The sequence below is a fragment of the Hippoglossus stenolepis genome, chromosome 9, assembly GCF_022539355.2.
Source record: "Hippoglossus stenolepis isolate QCI-W04-F060 chromosome 9, HSTE1.2, whole genome shotgun sequence".
Classification (NCBI taxonomy): Eukaryota; Metazoa; Chordata; class Actinopteri; order Pleuronectiformes; family Pleuronectidae; genus Hippoglossus; species Hippoglossus stenolepis.
Window position 1 is genome coordinate 28,328,881 of NC_061491.1, and position 15,320 is coordinate 28,344,200.

Genomic DNA, 15,320 nt, shown 5'->3' on the forward strand with positions numbered 1-15,320 from the left:
CCTGTGGTTTATGGCTGATATGAGATCAAGCTGACATCAGATGAAAATAAACGGTTAACTCTCGTTTCCTCCAGTAGCTGTGAGCAGCCGTGCAGATATCAGGAAGCTTACAGCCCCAACACATGGGCACACTTTAACCAATTCCTCCACTGTTTGAGGAAAAAGTGATCTAGCTGAACAAGAGCTGCGTTTTTATGACCTTTGTGTAAAGATCAAAGACGGGCGGACTTTATCGCAGCGCTCTGCACTTCCCTTTCAGGAACACAAGGCAGCAGCGACTGCAGTTTCCAATGAGAAGCAGGTGTCGGCCTGATCTGAGCCGTTTAAACGGCTTCATAATGAGGGCTGGCCGCCTGCAGGGGCCTCCAGCACACAGGACACATAAAGAGGCATGGAAACACCAGACACAATAGCACTGCCTTCATCACCACCAACCTCATCATCACCTTTAATGTGTGTGTGTGTGTGTGGGATGGCAAAGGAAGAAGCCACAACATCACACGGTTCATGAAGGTTGTGAGTCTGAGAGACGATGAGTGAAAGTGTTGGAGTTCCACACAAACACCTTCCACAATGTGTGCGGCTGATTACAAGGTGTTCAGGACTCGATGGTGTTTAACGTCACACCTGCATTCGGCAAATGAGTCACGTGAAGCACGGGACTGGACCTAAATGCAACCATGTGCAAATACACACAACAGACTGAGGAGCGACTCCACCGCCATCTTGCACATGTGGAGCGAGGTTCCTTTGATAAACGCTCGACCAATCGGGAGTCAGTCTCAGCTGTCAATCATGGCGTCTCAGCCCGTTTTTATATCATCAAATAACCAATTAAAACCAAACCTTGGAGAAACATTTGAACACACATCAGGGTAATAAAAATTTGGTTTGGTCCATGTCCCATCTGCTAACATGGAGGAGGCAGGGTCTATGACCTACCCTGCAGCCAAGTACCAGGGAGGTTTGGGCTTCAGTTTTGAGGAACCTCCATATCGTCCATCTTTATTTCCAGTAGGTCAGGTTAAAGGACGTGGATTCATTCTCCTCCTCCTCTGATTGGCCTTCGTAGTTTTTCTCTGGTTTCAGGGTTTGTGCTAAGCTAGGCTAAACATGTGGTTTACACTGAGATCTGAACTCTCTGTCCTGTTTGCTGAGTTGTTAACTTCAGTGTTTCGGTAGTTATTGATGTTTCCAGGTGGTTTCTCTTTGGACAGTTGTTAGGAGATTGGCAGGATTGGTAGGATGTCTGAAGATGATTTTTAGGATTGGTCATATTCTGTCATTTCACATCAACTAATGTAAAACAATTGTTTGTGTTTTATGAGTCAATATCTGGGTCATCTATGATTTGTACTTTTGGCTCAGGTGGTAAGGTATGAGAGAATGTCTGAGTGCTGTGGACTCAACATTCTTCAGGCCTCACCAGAAATGACTAAAGACATTTTAATTGGAACATTGCAGTCACCTCACCTGTCCATCAGCCAGAACACCGCCCTCCTGCTGGAATAGAAGCTAATAGAAACCAGGCTCAATAAAAACACTGTAAACCACGACAGAGCCCGATCCCACCTCAACCAGCTGACCCCTGACCTCCGAGTCCAAGGTCAAACAGCTAGAAGACAGATCCACACGCCTTCGTTTAACCAGCAGAGAGCGAGGCGGCTCCCATTTCACCGCACTTTCCACACACCGCCTGTCAATCAAACTGGCGGTGACAACGGACTGTGATGTGTGTCTGGCTGATGGACATGAAACAGCTGATGGTGGTGTTCACTTACCTGCTTGTCTGATTTGTCCCTGTGTGATCACATGGTCCTGATGGAGCCTCCAGCAGCTCCAGCGCCACGACACGTCCCCACTGTGCAGAAATGAAGCCAGGATACTAACGCTGCCGCCATCTTGTGCCGATAATGTCGTTTGGAGTCAGAGTCTGCGCAGTGAGGGATCCTGGTGTGAAGCTGTGGTATCGAGGTCCCACCGATAAACACACCCAACCAGTCACAAGTCAGTCTCAGCTGGTAATCGTGACGATATCAAATATAACATCAAATAACTTCTAAAACAGAAGAAGAAGAACAGAGGAAGATGGCAGTGTTCTTGTTTTCCTACTTTCTGATTGGTCTCGTCCTCACTCAGTCCACAGATGTCTTGAATACATCGACAGTTGAGGACTGAGAACAGACGACAGCATCGTATGTTCACAGGCTAATGGCTGCTGACATGACAGCTCCCAAAATCAACCAATCAATCAATCAATCAATAATCAAAATGAGTGTTCACAACATCGATTAGAAGAAACGTGAAGCCAGATCATCCGGCTCGCCCCCTGGTGGCTGGCTGGAGTATAGATTATAACCCCTGCCTCCTCCATGACTACCTGCTGGACTAGTTAGTGAACTATTGTAGTTTGAGAACAAACTGCTAACATGCTAGCTCACCTCGTTAGTTACCTTTCTGACACCATGTTGACGTCACGTGGGGCGAAGATAACAACAAGGAAGATCGCAATGTTTTTTACGTCACACGCTCACGTCAGTGTCACATAAAATGGAATGAAGTAAAACATTGGGAGAGTGATGCTTCAAGCTGCTGAGCTCCTGACGACGTGTTGGACGTTCTCACACTGAGGAGATAAAAATAATCTTCACACAATCAGGACGACAACAGAAAGCAAAGCTGCACCAACAATTACAGCAGGTCGGGTTTGGCCGGACTCTAACGTCACACCGCTGAGGAAGAAAACACCTCTAAAAGTGGACGCCTCGCTCAGTGTTAGACCTGAACGCGTCTGGAGGATTCTTCATTGTTTCTTATTTTTGACTCCATCCAATCAGCCGAGAGTCGTTTACCTGTCACCTGAACCTGCAGAGGTTTCACTTCCATCACTGCTGAGGCCTCAGTGATTTTCCATTTGGCTCCAAGCTGTTGTTGAACCGTTCTTATGAAACCTGTGGTCACTGAACCCACGTCTGCAAACAAACTTCTGCCTGTGGTTTCTTTGTTTGTTAAATTTAGCTCAGCTTCCACTAAACACAATTATAGTGAGTGTGGTTCCCACAAAGGTGAAGAGGAGCTCGTCCTGAAAATAAAAACTATTCACGTCCAACCGTCATTATCCAACTGATCCTGACACCAGACTGTGTTTGATCAGATTTATTTCATCAATACAAAAACTGTATTATCCATAAAGTGGAAACTTTCCTTCAGTTTCACTGAGCTCTTTCTTTTTGTCTCGCTGTTCACAGAATAACACAAAAACTCCAGGAGTGATTTTATTGAAACCTGGTGGAAGGGTGGAGTACGAGCCGAGGGGGATCAGGTATTTGTTGCACTTTCTTTAACATTGTGAGATAAAAAGCTGAGAGAGCTGAATATATCCTGAACACCGATTCCCATTGTACATCATCACACTAACCTGTGTCTGTCAGGTTGTTATGCTGCCGCTGGTGAATAAAACATATTAAATCAAACTTAATCCAGGTAAATTATTAATTGGATTCATATTTGTTAGCTGTAAAATTTGGGGAACAAGAAAAATGTTTCTGATCTCGACCTAAAGACAAAACACACTGATCATATACTGAAGAAACTAAAGAAAATACACATTTCAATTTTACACATTTTTAAGTTCACAGACTGAAATTTCACTTTGATCCTAAAACAATCGAGATGTTCCAAGTGTAAATGAGCTTCAGTGTAGATGAGAGATTTAGATCTCGTCAGTCACCAGAGGATCCGTGTGTTCTCACATGTTGGAGACGTAAAGTGCTGCGAGTTGTTCTGGAGGCTTCATGTTCTCTGCAGGATTCAGAGTGTGGGGTGAGGTCTCTGTCTCACTGCTGCCCTCTGCTGGTAAACCACACATTAACATGTTTGTACATTGCACTGATCATCTCATACAAACTCAACTGTGGTGAGTTAAACAGCTGGAACAGATTCACTCATTCATTTAGAGTTCACATGTTCAAGTTTCATTGACTTAGTGATCGACAACTAATCACAACAAACGTCCCAAACGAGTCCACATCAACTGGAGGAAGAAATTCAACATGTTGTTGTGTCTGCATCACTTTGACACAGTGAAATACACTTCACTCTGGGAAATTGATCGAAGCACGTTTGTGATGTGGATCCACAAAGTGTGATCGGTCAACAGCTTCATGGAAAAACAACAAAGTCTTGACTCTGTTTGACAAACTTTATTATTTCATTTTAAGATAGAAACAAACGGAGACATGAGAGGGTACAAAGTGAAAATGAAAGTTCTAAACTCCCAATATATTAATATACACAGCTACTAGCCTATGTACAATATGTGTCTGAAACAATACTGAAGATGAGACTGAGGGTCAAACAGTGGATGAGAATCTGGAGAAAAGAAACCCCCCCGACACCTTTCCAGAATAGAAATAATCAGAGAAAGAGCTACAATAAATTCTGATAGATAATCAATTATCAATAACAATAATCACACCTAATCTGCATTCACACACTGAGATATTATAGATCACTTGTACTGTACACGACACACCAATCCCTCCAATGCAACCACAACAACACACACAGGCTCACTGTAGCAAAGGACTCTGGGAGATGGAGTTTAGTGGTTTCCTCACTTCCTGCACTTTGTCCCTCCTGCTTGTCTCCCTCGTTTCATCTGTTCGACACGACAGCAACTAGAACCACGTTGATCTCAATGAGCTCCCAGTGCTCAGAGGAATGTTGGAAATATTCACTCACAACACTGACAGACACACACACTCATAGAAATGTGAAGATACAGTACAGATAACGAAACACTGTAACAACAACAACACTGACAGAGGCGCTCGGACTCCACGTAAAACCTCCTCGCCGTTTCTGTGAAGGTTTCTTTGGTTTACGCCATTTTACATTTTGAACATCTGACACATTAAAGGGACAGTTCACCGAAAATAAAATTCTGTCATTATCCCCTCACCCCTATGCTGATGGATGGGGGTTAAACTTTGTTGCAGGAGAATCCAACAGAACTGAAGTAACTAGTGACTGATTCTTCTTAATGAAACAACAGATAAAAACATGTCTCCATTCTGCTCCTGTGATGTCATCAAGTGTCCACAAGCCCGACGTTCATATTCAACTGGAGACGACGTCATTTAGGAGATAATGATGGAATCTTCATTTTTGGGTGAACTGTCCCTTTAACGTATACTTGGTCTTCTCTCCGTTCCTGTTAAGGTTATTTTGGTTTACGCGATTTTTACATTTTGAACAACTGACACATTTTCAAGCCACTTTTTTCACTTCTAAGCTTGGTGGCACTTTGAATACAAGCTAGCGCTAATTGGTTATTGAACAAACTGCTCACATGCTAGCTCTCCACTTTAGCTAGCTTACTAATACCACGTTAACGTCATGTTGGAGGAAAGCTAACGAAAATCTGCCACGTGTTTAACGTCAATCACACACATCAGTGGATACAGCTGCTGAGATTCCAGCTGTTTTAATCAATAACAAAACAAAATACGAGGACAAAAACATTAGCAAGAAAACATCATACCACCTAGCTAGAAAACAGTTAGCCAATAAATGCCTTGTTCAAAACGTACAATATCTATCTAAGTTCAGCATTTAATTACAACTTAAATGTTTTTTAAAAGAGGGAAATGACTATAAATCTGATATGATGGTAACTGTCAGCGTAGCAGGTCTGCTAACATGAAGAGCTATCCAGTCTAACTGTTAGCATTTAGCTAAAACCAGCTAACACCAGCTCCATTATTGCTAATGGCACAATAAGCTCAGTGTGTTGAATATTCATCGAATCTTGTATCGACTCCTGTCTCGTTACTGTGGAACCTTGTGTGGAACAGTTTATTCTCTAAAGGACAGTTACACTTGATGCTAATAAGCAAAGGTGGCTTTTCCTGTTTTGGACGAATAAGCTCATACGTCAGGACAATAGAGATGATTTGTTGTTGATCGACAGAACAATTATCTGTAATAAAATGTTGAACATTTGGTTTTACTTGTTTAACACTTAATAAAAAGGTAAAACCTGCGAAACATGTGTAACATCACCATCACCTCTTTCTCTGCATTAACACGACTCTTTCAAATGTTAGGCAGTAAAAATTCATTGAGATTCAAGAAACATCTCGTTGACAAGTCATCGCGGCTGATTTACAAACGGAATCTGTATTTTCTGAAATCACCTCCTTGAGAGGATCGGGCCTGAAAGGTGCCGCAGTGATTGGCTGTTTGATGAAGTGAGCGACAGGTGAGATCTTCATCTGTTTAAGGTGGATCAGCTCCTCAGGCCCTCAGACCCCAGGGTCCCGCTCGAACACAGCAGCTCTGCTACGTACAGGCAGCGATGGACATTAAGCCTCTTCTCCAGTTGTTGAAATCTTACCTCAATGTGGCTGGATTGGCTGCAGCAGCAACATAATACCAAACCTAGTCTAACTATAATACTGTCAACGTGGGGGGAGCTACGTGATGAGCTAACTGCTAACTGGAGGCCCATTCTGTTTGGTGAATATCATCATAATTGATTTGAACATTTGGTTTTACGACTGACTTCATATTTCATGATCCTACTGATCTGTGGCTAACTGGCTAACACAAGCCACAAGCTAACTCAAGAACAAGGCCGATGGACTCCCACAGACACAGATGATACCGTGACGTTGAGGTTTGATTCCTCCACAGCTTCAGAACCCGAGTTGTTAATGTGGCTGGGAGGTCGAACACACCTCCTACAAATGTAAGGCACTTTGGATAAAAACATCCAGTTTTGGATGTGATTGATACGATATTTTGTCACAAGTCACTACACGAGGATGAGTTTCATCATTTTACTACAAAAATGTCATTATTTTAACATTTAAACGATCTTTGTTCCTCCTTCGTTACTTTGGCATTTTCTTATTTGGTTTCAACCTCGGACAGTTTTTCTTTCGCTAATGAGCCACAGTTACTGACACAGGTTTCACCGCAGCCGTGTGACACTGATCGACCTCAGCTGGACAACATCCACAAAAAACACCACGTGAAAATACAATAAACCAGGAAAACAATAAAACTGAATAAAAATCTTAAAACATAAAATCCTACACTACAACTTCACCCTAACCCTAGCTCCAGTGTGGGTTAATATATGAACAGGAATAACTGAGACACAGACACAGTGCTTAACAATAATAATAAAAACCACAGGGACAGGAGAAACTACCAGGACTGAAGAGGAGGGAAATAAAGTTGAAGGCACCTTTGGCACCATAACAAGAAGAAAAGAAGATTTGTCAAAAGGTCCGACAAGAAATTTTGGTCAAAGAGGCTTGAGATGGATGAAACTTTGAAACTGACTTTGACAGAAATCTGTAAAAAGCTTAAAAATCTTTGTTCACTATGACTGAAAGGTTCTCGTGGAACGTTCCTCCTCTGAGTCCACCAGCCTTTTATTTCCCCTTCCCATCTCCATCTTGTCCCTCAGAATAGTGCGCAGCTATTCCCACAAAGCAAACCAACCTTTGGCTCTGTCGCCTTCCTCTGACTGAGACTCGCTCTCACAACACGTCAGTCTGTCGGTTTCCAGGAGTCCAGAAACAAACAAATGTGTTGCCGAGGAGAGCCAGAGCGGTACATCCCAGCGGCCTCGGCTCACTGGCTGACGTGGGGCCTCAGGGCTTGGTAAAGTCCCTCGAAGGACGGTCGGTTGGGGATATCTCGACTCCAACAACACATCATCAGCTCGAAGAGAGAGGGTGGGCAGAGAGGAGGGGCGTAGAGGAAGATCTGAAACACAGGTGACAAACATTCCTCAGGTATAGGAGCCGTCAAGGCAACCTGAAAAAGTGTAGAGTCGGGAAACTAGATTGACCTTTGAGATGGCGAGAGGTTGAATCGTGGGACAAAGCAGAACTGAGACTGTGTGGGTGCGTTTGATTCATCTCACCTGTCTGCCCTGGTTCCTGAAGAACTCGCCAGTGTTCTCTATGACCTGTTCATCCGACAGCAGGCTGTACGGCTGCTCCTTGCACAGAGTGAAGATTTCCCACAGCGTCACACCGAACGCCCACACGTCACTGGCCGTGGTGAACTTACCCTGAGGAGGAGGCGGGGGGGGTGTCGACATAAAATGGAAATGAGGTAGAAGTTAAATTATTACGATAAGACAAATGGCAAAACCTAAAGAGGAACCTGTTCTGAGTGTAAATGGACTTAAAGACAGGATCATATTGTTCTTTTGGTGCCACGATGGACAAAGAATAACACGTTGTGGTTTTGTGGCACATAAGCACTTGTTTGTTAACTCCTCCCTGTTTCTCACCAGTAGGATGCTCTCCCACGCCATCCATCGTATGGGCAGCACCGCCCGGCCCTGGATGCGGTAGTAGTCGCTGCTGTAGAGGTTTCGGCTCATCCCGAAGTCGGCGATCTTGATGGTGAGGCGACGGTCCAGCAGGCAGTTTCTAGTGGCCAGGTCTCGATGCACAAAGTTCAAAGATGCCAGGTACTTCATCCCCGAGGAGATCTGCACCGACATGTGGAGGAGGTCGGACAGACTGGACGGAGCGAGAGGCACGAGGAGAACGTGTTCAAACAGGGAAGAGGTGGAGCATCAAGAAATGTAGTGAGGTAGAGGGCTTTCAAAGTTCAAATAATGCGAAGCGTGACTGTTGGTCGTGTGTAAACCTCATGAACAGTGTGTGGGGTACCTACCTGACTGAAGGGATGTTGTTGGCATGTGTCAGCGTGCTCTCAATCTCTCGCTGCGACAGAAACATGTTGAGGTCTCCGTTCTCCATGTACTCGGTCACCATGCACAGCGGGTCGGACGACACACACACACACAGCAGCCGGATGATGTTTGGGTCGTTCAGACGAGACATGATCTTGATCTCCTTCAGGAAGTCGTTCCTGAAGGAGGGAGGAAGACGAGAGGAGACGGATTTAGTCTCGAACTCAAGACAAGAATCTGATTCTCTTACGAACACTTGCAGTCGCAGCTGAATACCTGGCTTGGCTGGTGGCGTCGGCCCTCAGCTGCTTCACAGCCACAAGCACCGAGTGGCCGTCTCGGTCAGGGAGGGGCGACCCCTCCCCAAGGAATTCTGGGAGTCCCTCCGCCTCACACAGGTGGACCTGCAGGAGAAATCCAGTTCAGATCCTGAAAACCACAAGAACTGGTTTCCAGGACGATGGGACTCACCTCTCCAAACTGACCCTCCCCCAGCTTCTCCCTGAAGATCAGCTGTTGCCGTGGAAACTCGGCAGCCGAGATGTCCTTCCTGGTGAGAGAGTCCACGGTGAGGGCGGGCACGGCGTACATGTTGCTGCCGGTGACGCCCTGCAGCCGCACAATGTCCGTCTCGGCGTAGTGCGGCGCGCTGTTATGGAAACACTGGTGCGGTGTGCACTGGGTGACGTCAGGCTCAGCGTATCCTCCGCCACACGCTGAGGATAGATGAGAAGTTTCGTTTCGATAATCTCACTTTTCTGTTTTAAGAATCATAAATATTATTGTGTTCATAGATTCTTACATTTTGACAGAACATACTTTTAATGTAGATTTAAATTGTCGTGAATACTAAAGCTGAAAATGGTCATGGTTGTAAATTACAATTACACTGTTTTTCTAATATAATGACTTTCTAAACAATTTTCATCTACTGGAGTTAACAGACACATTTTCACTAGGGGAACATATATATCATCATTTTTCTGCTGTGGGACGAATAAGATCATCATCTCTAAACTTAATTTTAATCAGTGATTAGATATATTTATTTTAATGACTTTCATTAATTTGAACCTGAGTTTCTCAGGTGAGATGTCAAAGGTCAGAGGTCACACCTTTCTAACCTTACCACGCAGCCAGCCTGACGTCATGTGACAGGAAGTGAGCAGGAGGAGGTCATAGAGAGGATTACCCAGAAGGAGAGCTGGAGGAAGAGGAGGAGGAAGAAGAGAAAGAGACGAAGAGAAACACTGCAGAATGAATGAAGATGCAGATTCACAGCATCAGAGGAAATATGACAGAAGAGAGAGAATAAAATCAGAAAGTCTTGTTCAGGACGAGATAAAGAAATGGTTCTCGAGTGACGGAGAACAAAGAGGTGAAGTTGATGAAGAAGCCACTAGGGGGCAGACTGCAGCAATGTGTCTCAGTGCCCTTTGACAACTTTAGAAAAAAAACCTCATGACCGGAGAGACACAGTCGAGTCGAAACACGTCGACATTTTGAAGTCATCACTCACTCAGAGCACGTTTCCATAGAAGAGACTTAAAACACAAACATGTGGGAGTTTCAGAGGGAAGTTCTCCTTCTTCTCCACCTGGATCTTATTCCTACACTTTTCTTTGTTATGTCCGGAAGTTAAATAAAAACAGTTCCGTGCAGCGTTCACCTGAGGCCTCGGCGCTCTGCGACAGCTCAGGCAGCTTGTTCCTCAGCGCCGCCGGGTTCTGGTACTGTGGGTCCAACAGGAAGACCCTCTCGTAGTGGGGGTCTGTGCTGGTGGAGCCTGAGGGAAAACACCACATGAATGAATCCCGTGAACGAGAAGCAGACGTTCCTGCAGGAGGGCGGAGAGTCGTCCCCACTTCGATTGGCGTCTGTGTTTAATCAGTTTGTTTCTGAAACAGTTAAAGCAGCAGCTGTTTGTTCATGTTGTGTAGCTGCAGTGTGTCACAGTTGTGAAGCTGGTTATGACCTTCAATGACTGAATGAAGAGTCACGTGTTTTTACTCTACAGCTCTAAAAACATAGAAAACACAGATGTTACTACTTTTCCACATCAGCTGAATAAAGTCAAAAAGAAGTTGAAATCGTGACTAAAACCTTTCACAGTTGTCACACTAAACTGTGTAAAACAGTGTGTGTACATGTTGTGTAGTTGGTGTTTGTGAAGCAGCAGTAGCAGGTCGTCAGGTCCGACTCGTTCATACCAGCAGAAACATGTGAGGAACATGCCAGGAACATGTCAGGAACATGTGAGGAACGTGTGAGGAACATGTGAGGAACATGTCAGGAACATGAGACTCAGATGGAGGCAGATGGTCGATGTCTCATGTCCCTTGAAGACGACTCAGATAAGTTCAGTGCTTGACTAGAAGCAGCTGAAGAGAAATGTCTGCTGTTATACCTGCAGGGCCGTGTCCAGAGCGGGGGGGCACCGGGGGGGTCTGTAGGATGATGGTGTCACTGCAGGACGACAGTCGAACCGTCACCTCCTCGTCCAGGATCCGACGTGGAGCCTGGAACAAGAGACGGAAATTAACCAAACATTTCTTTAAGCTCTAAAACAAGAAGAAGACATCTACTGAATATTAATGTGAATAAATCCTGTGGGTTTTTATTTAATCAGATTTCCTCTGACACATCCAACGTTTGATTTGGGTTTCACCTGAATTCATAACATCTGTAACTAAGCCTCCTTAATGAAGGAATTGAAACTCTTGACTAAAGAAAAGTAAGTGTTTTAAATCACAGTTTATCAGACAGTCGTCTCCGGACGTCAGACACTCTAATGTCCTGAGAGGGAAACGTTTCTGTCTTTAGTTTGAGATGAGAACCAACTGGCTGCTCAGACCTGATTCACATTCAGCACCGGACGTGTTCTCCTCACCTTCTCCAGCACCTTGCAGACGTACTGACACCAGAGGATGAGGAAGATGATGATGACCAACAGCAGGATGATGGTCACCAGGCAGCCAATCAGAATGGGTGTGTTCCCGTCGTCGGGGGGATCAGTGGATGGATCCACTGAGGAGAAGAGATTTTTAATAACGAGGAGAGAAGTGATTCCTGTGAATCACGTGACAAATATTACAATCAGTGAGAAGTCAAAGGTCAAAGGTCGTACTCGTCCCTGATGTGTTCGTCATGGTGCTCGTCTCAGTGGCTGGAGTGGAGGTCACCACCAGGGTCATCTGGGTTGGGAGTACGGTGTCTTCTGAAGGACAAACAAGATGTTTCTCCTGTTTTAGCAGAAAGATATGTGTGTGTGTGTGTGTGTGTGTGTGTGTGTGTGTGTGTGTGTGTGTGTGTGTGTGTGTGTGTGTGTGTTACCCGACTGAAAGGAGATCTCGCTGAACATCATCCAGACGTCGGCGAAGTAGAAGCGGCAGCGGAGTGACTTGGCGGTACGGCGGTTCAGCGGCACGGTGACATAGCGGGCGCTCGGGTTCCTGTCATCCAGCACTGTCTTGAATGCCACAGGCTCCGCCTCCCAGCCAGCGATGACGCGGGGCTTAAACCAACAGGAGACGGAGGAGAAGATCTTCACGCCGCGGGAGAACATGTTGTTACTGTGAACCTGGATTAACAGAGGATTTAATCATATTACATTATATCATATTACGTGACATTACATTACATTATTATATATAGACAAAAACCTTCATGGAGGTGAAGTTCCTCTGTCGGTCGAACACAAACTCCATCTCCACGTATCCCTGAGTTCCCAGCGAGTCGTTCCTCCAGCCCAGGTAGTCGTAGCCCGGCCACACGTGGTACTGACGCGTCAGCAGGAAGTCGTCCAGGCCAATCACACCGTCCGTCAGCTGACCCAGCCCACCCATCAGCCTCCTATTGGACGAGACGGCTGTCAGTCACATGCTGCAGGTCAGGAAAACAGGAAACATTGACGTGTGTTGAGTTTGTGCGACTCGCCTCCTCTCGTGCGCTCCGTCGTACGTGGAGTCGTTGAGGCTGGCGATGGGATAACCCGGCGGCATCATGAGCTGACCCTCTGGCGCTCCGTAGGTGATCAGACCGTCTGCAGGGGGGAGGAGTTAAAGGGGTCGTACGTCAACTTTTATCATCCCACAGTGTGACACACATTGTTTCAGAACACACACATTCACACACATTCACACACACTGTGACTGTGTGTTTGTGTCCTACCGTCCCACGGGCAGCCGTACAGCTCCACTCTCATGCAGACCGTGGTCGACAGCTTGGTGACGGGGATCAGACGGACGTGGCGGGTGATGATTGGCGGGTGAAGGTCGTTGATGATAGAGGTGTAGGCGTTTTTGTTGCCCTCCATCACCTGGGAACAAAGATCAGGGACGTGTTCAGCGTGGGAAACAAACGGCAGAAGGACGGACGTAAAAACATAATTGTCCCCAGCCTCAGTTTTCACCTGCGCAGAGGAATAAAAATACAATTAAAGAAACGTAAAGGTTAAAGCCAAATAGTCAGTGATTCGTAGTTATTAAAATAAATGGCTGCACGTTATCTTCCCCGTCGACGAGCTGCTGGAAGATCAACAATCTGTTCAAACTTCACTTCCTGAATAAGAAAAGAACCTGTGACATATGATGTTTTCTTTAAGGCTGTAAGTCCACACGGAGGAAATCTGTGTAATTCCTCAGATAAAAACAAGACACACTGTTTGGATTGTGTCCTAATGGTGTCGCCATAGCAGCCAGGGACCTGGAAGGCCGACAGGAAGCTGGTGTGGACGGGTCATTTCCTTTGATGCGAGTGTGAACGACCAGTAAAGTCTCAGAGTAAAAAAAAACCTTATTTTCTTCTCCTTTCCTTCCGCGTTCTCCCATTCTTCTGTCCATCGCTTTGTTCTATCACTCCGTCACATGCTTCCTCTACACAATCACTTCCGGCCTTTCTGCGGCTTCCTGCCTCGATGTCTAACCTTCGTTGTCATCGGGCCCTCGGCCACGTCGTGACCCCCGCAGCTTTGTCTGACCCCTGTTACTCACCGTGTTTCCCAGCCGGTTCCTCCAGGACTTCCACAGGAGACCGTCCCGGCTGTAGTTCAGGCGATAAGCTCGGGCGTACTCGTTCCCGGAGCTTCTGGCGTATCGTCCCTGAGTCCCGACCACGGTGAGGAAGGTCAGTCTGCCCAGGTCCACCTGAGGAACAGGTCACACAGTCAGAGAGCGCAGAGGACGGAGATTTAAAAACACTGACACACACACACAGAAGTATCACACTTTGAGTTTTGTGTCTCTGCAGCCGTGGACACGAACCTGCAGGTACTGACTGTCTGAAGGCTCCAGCTGTCCCTCGGGACACCAGGCGCCTTCGCCCTCCTCCCGGTTCAGCCTGAAAACAGAGTTAGCACAGACGTCCTGAGAACATTCAGGGTTCAAGGTGTTCAACAGTTCAATGATTCTCTGCTGGTGTCAACTTTCAGACAAATCTTCTTCTGTCACTGACAGAAACAGACAGAAACAGATGCTGCGTCTCAGCTCACCTCCACTCTCACTATTTTGAGTGCAAAGGTGCGAATGAGTCCCTGATGTTCACTGACAACCGTGGAAAGGTTGAACTACTGTACGTGGCAGAAGGGGGAGGGGCCATTGACGTATTTTCAAACGTTAAAATGTCGAAAAGGGAAAGAAACCTTTGTCCTAATTCAGGGGAACATTCAGGGAATACATTTGAAGACATATTAATATTCATTTTAAAGGAACCCCCTCAGGACAACCTATCCCAGGATTCATTGCTGTTTTTGAAAAAGACATAAATGGGGCAAACAACGAGAACAAAATGTCCAAAGAGTTCACTTTTAAATCTAAGTGTCAGGCTTCAAATCAGACAAGTCCTCCTGTAAGTCCCACAATGAAACAGAGGGATGAGACAACAACCATTTTTTATTCGGCTGCAACAATCGTCACAGGTTGCGATTGATATTTCAGTTATTTGTAATCTTGTCTAAACTCCACACTTTAAATTACGTATATGTTCTTAAATTTATACTTATATATCATGCATGTTGTAAATAGACCTGGAGAAACTATGTAAAAATAAAATAATAATTCTAGAAAATAATCTGATGAACAAACGATGACACTGACCTGGCGTAATGTGGTCCTGTGGTCTCGTACCATTGGCTGGATGCAGTGATGTCATCATCTTTGATCCGTCCATCCTCCATGCCCAAAGCATAGCGACAATGTGCTGTGAAACACACACACACAACACACACACACACACACACACACACACACACACACACACACACACACACACACACACTGTGAGGACTGGTCCTGATGGAATCTCAGAGTTCAAGTGTGTGTGTGTGTGTGTGTGTGTGTGTGTGTGTGTGTGTGTGTGTGTGTGTGTGTGTGTGTGTGTGTGTGTGTGTGTGTGTGTGTGTTTTTACTGGGGTCGATCTGTCCGGAGGCTGCTGTGGCTTGAAGGATCAGCAGCAGGAAGAGGTGCATGATGGTCCGCCGATCACACCAACGCACAAGCTACATCTCTGAGAGAGAGAGAGAGAGAGAGAGAGAGAGAGAGGGAGAGAGAGAGAGAGAGAGGGAGAGAGAGAGAGAGAGAGAGAGAGAGAGAG

The 15,320-nt window shown here is 45.8% G+C and overlaps 1 protein-coding gene across 3 annotated transcripts in view; it reads right to left on the reverse strand.

Moving 5' to 3' along the window:
- Positions 1 to 4,187: 4,187 nt before the first annotated feature.
- ddr2l (discoidin domain receptor family, member 2, like) overlaps positions 4,188 to 15,320 on the reverse strand; it is a 22,370-nt gene continuing 11,237 nt past the window's right edge. Inside the window, exons 2-20 of one of the 3 annotated variants that reach the window (XM_035165247.2) lie at positions 15,135 to 15,233; positions 14,824 to 14,926; positions 13,993 to 14,068; positions 13,723 to 13,875; positions 12,902 to 13,049; positions 12,668 to 12,773; positions 12,394 to 12,583; positions 12,065 to 12,311; positions 11,859 to 11,945; positions 11,622 to 11,758; positions 11,139 to 11,250; positions 10,401 to 10,517; positions 9,861 to 9,935; positions 9,203 to 9,447; positions 9,008 to 9,135; positions 8,713 to 8,910; positions 8,321 to 8,555; positions 7,946 to 8,095; positions 4,188 to 7,785 (exon numbers count right to left, since the gene is read on the reverse strand). In XM_035165247.2, the coding sequence (XP_035021138.2) occupies positions 7,651 to 7,785; positions 7,946 to 8,095; positions 8,321 to 8,555; positions 8,713 to 8,910; positions 9,008 to 9,135; positions 9,203 to 9,447; positions 9,861 to 9,935; positions 10,401 to 10,517; positions 11,139 to 11,250; positions 11,622 to 11,758; positions 11,859 to 11,945; positions 12,065 to 12,311; positions 12,394 to 12,583; positions 12,668 to 12,773; positions 12,902 to 13,049; positions 13,723 to 13,875; positions 13,993 to 14,068; positions 14,824 to 14,926; positions 15,135 to 15,195 (2,703 nt within the window). In that variant the 5' untranslated portion in view covers positions 15,196 to 15,233 and the 3' untranslated portion in view covers positions 4,188 to 7,650. Of the gene's footprint in view, positions 7,786 to 7,945; positions 8,096 to 8,320; positions 8,556 to 8,712; positions 8,911 to 9,007; positions 9,136 to 9,202; positions 9,448 to 9,860; positions 9,936 to 10,400; positions 10,518 to 11,138; positions 11,251 to 11,621; positions 11,759 to 11,858; positions 11,949 to 12,064; positions 12,312 to 12,393; positions 12,584 to 12,667; positions 12,774 to 12,901; positions 13,050 to 13,722; positions 13,876 to 13,992; positions 14,069 to 14,823; positions 14,927 to 15,134; positions 15,234 to 15,320 lie in introns of all 3 variants that reach the window. The other 2 variants (XM_035165246.2, XM_035165248.2) reach the window with 2 other exon arrangements.